Source organism: Rhipicephalus sanguineus, chromosome 8, assembly GCF_013339695.2.
Source record: "Rhipicephalus sanguineus isolate Rsan-2018 chromosome 8, BIME_Rsan_1.4, whole genome shotgun sequence".
Taxonomy (NCBI): domain Eukaryota; kingdom Metazoa; phylum Arthropoda; class Arachnida; order Ixodida; family Ixodidae; genus Rhipicephalus; species Rhipicephalus sanguineus.
Window position 1 is genome coordinate 46,189,431 of NC_051183.1, and position 6,883 is coordinate 46,196,313.

Sequence of the window (6,883 nt, forward strand, 5' to 3'; positions counted from 1 at the left end):
GCACCAAAATTGGTATTCCGCGATGTTACTGCATGAAGGACATGAATAACATGGTAGCATGAAAACCGTGACATGCACGTCATGTATGTCATGATTTACGTGCCACGCTTATGGTGAATTCAAGGCTGTTTCGCTAGCTTCATATACACCAAAATTGGTATTGCGTGACGCGACTGCATGACGAACGTAAACGAAACGTGGTAACATGAAAATCATGACATGCAAGTCATGTACGACATGGTTTGCTCATGGTGCATTCGTGGCCGTTTTGATAGCTTGATATATATCAAAATTGGTATTGCGCGACGCGACTGTATGACGAACGTAAATGAGAGGTGCTAACATGAAAATCAAGACATGCAAGTCATGTACGACATGGTTTGCTCATGGTGCATTCGCGGCAGTTTCGCTAGCTTCTCATATACCAAAATTGGTATTGCGCGACGCGACTGCATGACGAACGTAAATGAGATCTGGTAACATGAAAATCATGACATGCAAGTCATGTACGACATGAACTGCTCATGGTGCGCTCGCGGCCGTTTCGCTAGATTTATATGCACTAAAATTGGCACTGAGTGATGTTACTGTATGAAGAACATGAATAAATGTTGGTAAAATGAAAACCGTGACATGCATGTCATGTATGTTATGATTTACATGCCACGCTCATGGTGCATTCGCGGCCGTTTTGTTAGATTGATATACACCAAAATTGGTATTGCGCGACGCGACTGTATGACGAACGTAAACGAGAGGTGGTAAGATGAAAATCATGACATGCATGTCATGTATGTCATGATTTGCATGCTACGCTCATGGCGCATTCGCGGCCGTTTCGCTAGCTTGATATGCACTAAAATTGGTATTGCCGCGACGCGATTGTATGACAAACATAAATGACAGGTCATAACTTGAAAATCATGATAAGCATATCATTTAGCGCGTGATTTACATGCCATACTCATTGTCCGATCGCGGCCGTTTCGCTAGCTTGATATGCACCAAAATTTGTATTGCGCGACGCGTCTGTATTACGTGACGCGACGCGAATATAAGTGACAGGTGGTAAAATCAAAAGCATGATAGGTATGTCATGTATGTCATGATTTACATGCCGTACTCAAGTTGCATTCGCTCCCATTTCTCTCGTTTGATATACAACAAACTGGTATTGCGCGATGTGACTGTATGACCAACATAAATGACAGGTCCTAACATGCGAATCATGTATGCATGTCATTTCCGGTATGATTTACATGACACTGTCATGGTGCGCTTCCTGCCGTTTTGGTAACTGGATATATACCAAAACTGGTATTGCATGACACGAGTGCGTGAAGAATATAAAAGACAGGTCATGCATTGTACATACCAGAATATACGTCTCATTAGCATGGCATATACCAGATTGTGGAGGCATGCGTGCATGGCAAACATGCGATATATTGTGAACTGGATGCCATGGCATGAATGATTTCATTCGACTCAAAGTCAAACAAAAAGATGTATGCAGCTCTTTGCTGGCTGATTCGCATTACATCGATTCCCAGAGTGCGTGGGATCTGCCGGATTTTTTCTTCTGCTTTATTTTTCTTTGTGCCTTTTTATATATATACATACATAATATATCCGGGGCATGACGTCAACGGCAAAATTCAGCCGAGAGGGTCCATATAATTGCTATCGATATAAAAGGGCAAAGATCCCTCCTCCCTCATAGAAGCAACTAGATTAGACTCATAATCGTCCAGTTTTCTCTGTTTCAGGCCTTGCGCAACTTTGTGGAAGCTTCGGCATTTTGAACTGTAGTGTAGTGATTATTTGACCCAATTTGAAAGAATTACACTACAAGAAAAATCACTCTTTCCGTCGGTGGGAACCTCAACCCAGTCTTCGAATTGCGCATCCGATGCTCAACCAATACATAAGCTACGACGGATGACCCTCTCACTTCAACATCATGGGGTATTTAGGTGAGCTTAGTCCCAATATCTGGGAAACATAGGCAGCGCCACACCCAGTTAGCGCAGCGAGTGTGGAACACACTTTTTTGCCAGAGGACGTACATGGCACGCGATTTCGCACGAAGAGGCAGCTGACCCATAAAACTCGCATGCTGCCAAAGGCGCAAAATCTGCAGCGCGAAGCCCTCACTGTGAAATTTTCTACAAAAAGAGTATCCCACACTGTTGCGTTAAAACTGAATACGAAATGCACTTAATTCTTATCACATAGAGTGAATATTGAAGCAGCATTCTTGTGCAGTTACGATGTTCTATGCAGTTTTCGAGGAATTATATTAAACGGTTCATTCTTCCCTGTGTTGTATTTAATGTATGAAGGTGCCGTTTATGTGCTGTGGATGATACGTTATGGAATGAAGAAGCTGTTTTCTGTTAAACAATAGTGCTAAAATATTGATAACCATATTATACTCTATAGATGTTGAAGGTTAAACACATTTTGCGTTTTTCCATAGGGAAATCCTGAAGAACCGCTCGAAACTCAATAATACGAACCACTAGTAACACCACGCTCGCCGTATTAGTCAGCCACGAAGCGGCAGAGCTACAGACTTTTCATTTTCTCTTTTGTTTATCTTACTGAACTATTCCAATGTTGACAGGTTTTCTAAATGATGTAGAGATAATATTCGACCTCAACGTTTCATTTCTAACGTAAAAACGGCCGCGAGTGCGTCATGAGCGTGGCATGTAAATTATGTCGTGCATGACACGCGTGTCATGATTTTCATGTTACCACCTCTAATTTACGTTCGTCATACAGTCGCGTCTCGCAATACCAATTTTCGTGTATATCAAGCAAGCGAAACGGCCACGAATGCACCATGAGCGTGGCATGTAAATCTGACATGCATGTCATGGTTTCATGTTACCACCTGTTATTCATGTTCGTGATACAGTCACATCGGCCAATACTAATTGTGGTGTATATCACCTAGCGAAACGGCCGCGAGTGCGTCATGAGCGTGGCATGTAAATTATGTCGTGCATGAACACGCGTGTCATGATTTTCATGTTACCCCCTCTAATTTACGTTCGTCCATACAGTCGCGTCGCGCAATACCAATTTTGGTGTAGATCAACCTAGCGAAACGGCCGCGAGTGCGTCATGAGCATGGACAGGTAAATCATGACATACATGACATGCATGTCATGGTTTTCATGTTACCACCTGTTATTCATGTTCTTCATACAGTCACATCGCGCATACCAATTTGGTGTATATCAAGCCAGCGAAACGACCGCGAATGCACCATTACCATTGCATGTTAATCATGACATACATGACATGCGTGTCCATGGTTTTTATGTTACCACCTGTTCTTCATATTTTCATACACAGTCACATCGCGCAGTACCAATTTTGGTGTATATCAACCTAGCGAAACGGCCGCGAGTGCGTCATGAGCGTGGCATGTAAATCATGACGTGCATGACACGCGTGTCATCATTTTCATGTTACCACGTGTCAATTATGCTCGTCATGTCGAAATGTCTCGTCATACAAGTTTTCGTATATATCCATTCATTTAAACAGCCGCGAGCACCCGAGACCATGTCATGTAAATCATGCCGCACATGACATGCGTGTCATGATTTGCACGTTAGGACCTGTCTTATGTTCGCCATGAACTCTTGTCACATCATACCGGTTTTGGTAAATATGAATTAACGGAATGGCCGCAAGAGCCCCAAGGCCGTGGAATGTAAATAATGCTGTTCATGACATGCATGTCATGATTTTCATGTTATGTCTGTCATTTCTGTTCGTAATACGATCATATTATTCCATACCAATTTTGGTATACATCCGATTACGAAACGGCAGGAGAGCACACAGTCGTAGGCGGCTACATAGATAGATAGATAGATAGATAGATAGATAGATAGATAGATAGATAGATAGATAGATAGATAGATAGATAGATAGATAGATAGATAGATAGATAGATAGATAGATAGATAGATAGATAGATAGATTAGATACGCTCAAACTCGCAGAAGTTCTGCTAAGAAATGCTTCGCATTTAAAAGAAGGTAGTTTACAACTTTACTTATAAAGCGATAATTACCTGTCTCCCAGTTTTTGCAGGCCACGCATGGTGATTTCCATGATGGCTGGACAACCAGTGCAAATCTTGCGAGTCAAGGAAAACCACAGTGTCGAGTTCAACGAAAGTGAGCTCGAGCGCATTCTCTTGGCTGACAACGTGAAAGATCGGCCGGTCGTCGTGATATCTATTGCTGGGGCGTACCGACAAGGAAAGTCCTTTCTCCTAAGCTTCTTACTGCGGTACCTGAAGAACAATGGCGATCCGACTGGATGGAAGACACAGATGCCCCACTCTGTGGCTTTCATGGCGCCCGGGCGGCACACGCGGGACAACGGGCATTCTACTTTGGGACAAAGCGTTCTTGGTAAGACTGTTGCGCAGTAGCAATGCTGTGTAAGTAATTGGCACATTTTTCCAGGATGAGACCGACTCGAATGGTGAGGAGGTGGCGATTTTTGCTGATGGACACCAAGGGACCTTGATTCCGAGTCAACCATGAAAGAGAGCGTCACGATATTCTCTCTCCATGATGACCAGCTCTGTGCAGATTTACAACGTCATGAACAACATCAAAGAGGACGATCTGCACACCCGCACCTCCACTCTTCGCTGATTACGGCAGGCTTGCGCAGAAGGTATTTTCAGATCAACGTAACTGATCGTCGCAACGGCTACAATTGACACGTGTACCATTGCAGGAAAATGAAACGCGACCCTTTTCAGAAGCTTGTTTGGTTCGAGACTGGAACTGGCCATATGAATTTGAATTTGGCTCCCGTGGTGGCAAGTCGCTTATCGCAAGTCGTCTAGCGATAACAGAAAAACAAGCTACAGAGCAGAAGACGCTGCGGCAAAGCATCTTATCTTCTTTTCGGACATCGACGGATTCTGCTGCCCCACCCGGGGAGAAGGTGCAATCTTTATCCAAGCATCGTGTGCTTCAGTAGTGCTAAATCAAGGCTAGCATTTTTTCATGGGATGTGCAGTTGTCTGTCATTTCGCGTCTGTGATTGCTAATACTACAGTGCGCTATATACGTCTGTTAGTTTTAGAAATATCGATTTAACTCTAAAAACACCATATATTGCTCTGTGCAGCTAAGCAGTCGTGCAGCTGAAATATGGACAACTGTTCTGCTATAAAACATAACTTTTTAAAAATCTTGAAACCCGCGCGGTGGCGCCATTGGCTACGATTCTGTGATGCTCACTCGAATGTCACGGCTTCGATTCGTCTGCGCTTTTGCATTGCTATGGAAGCGACGTGCTGGACGCACGTGTACTGTCTGATGTCCGTGCACGGTAAAATCCAGCAGATGGCGTAGCATAGGCGCAACATAGGAAAAACACGAGAGAAGAGACACATCACAAAGGGCGCTATCAAATGAAGGTTTAGGTTTGTGGAAATTTCGACCAGATGGTCGAGAGTTGCGAAACCCTCCAGTATCGCATGCCGCTTAATCATATTGTTAGTTTCCTACGTAATACCCTTATAATGTTCTTATTATTGAAATTATGTAGAATATTTTAATACGAAATTGGGTATAACCATTAACTAACAAATATTTCGGTATTAGAGCGATTCTCTTGGCAACGTTATTGCAGAGTGCATTTGAAAAGAATTGGACTCTATTGCAATGTAAGGTGTGATTAGCACATGACAGCCGAATGTGGTAGCGCAATTGTCCGCCGCCGCCACCGCCGGTGTCCGTTACAGCTATCGCGCATAAATTAGAGAACAATAGAAGAGAAGGTTTGGGAGCCGGAAAAAAATTGGCTTTCTTCTTACACTTAGGCATTTTGCCACAGAGACAAACCAGTGCTTGAAATGCTTTGTAGAAGGACTCCATGAAGGCTCGGGTAGGGCGTACAATCACGTCAACAAAGTCGATTTTGCGTTGCAGAATATAAAATACATGAGGCGTCACACCATGTAAATGCGTACGAGTGCGTGGTTGAAAGCTTTTTCACCCATTCCATGAAGTCAGCATAATCGTCGTCATCACCCGCCATAGCATAAGAGCAGATATGTAGTACGTATGGCACTTTCCTGCTGATGCGTAATGCGGACATCGCTACATCTCGCAAATGATGCCTAATGGCTCAGTGGTTGCTTCACTACCTCGCAGAATTTTAGTGATTGCCGACCACATCCACGACAAAACTCCTCAAGATGGGGGTTCACAATACCTGGGAAGAGTTTATTGAAGCGCAAGAGGTGAACCAACTGGAAAGACTAAAGCTTACAAAAACGGGACAAGCACTTCTAAGGAACCTTGGCTACACAGTCGAAAAAAGACAGCACACCTGCCCCAGCGATTCCCCATGAAATCAAGGAATAAAATACATGTGTGTACAATACCTAGGAACATGCACCCGGAACATGAAAGGGACGAAGACAAGCACGAGCGCAATGGTCTATAGAGAGGCTAGCGAGCTATACAACGAGAGCGTACGATACACGGATGCTGCAAAATACCGAGGAGTAAACCTATATGTAGCCAGCGTGGTGGATGAAACGGGTGGAGAGCTCGCTGCTGCTTCGACAAATGCAAATGATGTAACCACCGCGGAGGAACTGGGCATTGCAATTAGCTCTCAGTACAAGTTTCTTCGTCAGTAACCACCGTGACAGATTCACAGAAGTGTGTCAAAGATTCCTAAAAGAAGAATTAGCAAATCAGCCCTTCAGTTCTCCTCCAGTGCGACTTCGAAGACGCAAGTATCCTCTGGACACCGGGGCATGAATCTAGCGGGGAAGCGAGCGGCGCATGCCGCAGCCCGAGAGCACACACCGGGCTAC

The 6,883-nt window shown here is 44.1% G+C and overlaps 2 protein-coding genes across 2 annotated transcripts in view; both read left to right on the plus strand.

Annotated features, from left to right (window-relative positions):
* Positions 1 to 5,028, plus strand: part of LOC125759445 (atlastin-3-like) — a 186,606-nt gene extending 181,578 nt beyond the window's left edge. The window contains exons 2-3 of the mRNA XM_049418222.1: positions 4,111 to 4,445; positions 4,805 to 5,028. Coding sequence (XP_049274179.1) covers positions 4,127 to 4,445; positions 4,805 to 5,028 — 543 coding nt within the window. The 5' untranslated portion in view covers positions 4,111 to 4,126. The remainder of the gene's footprint in view (positions 1 to 4,110; positions 4,446 to 4,804) is intronic.
* LOC119401807 (atlastin-2) overlaps positions 1 to 6,883 on the plus strand; it is a 234,553-nt gene that overhangs the window by 8,272 nt on the left and 219,398 nt on the right. The window lies entirely within an intron of this gene.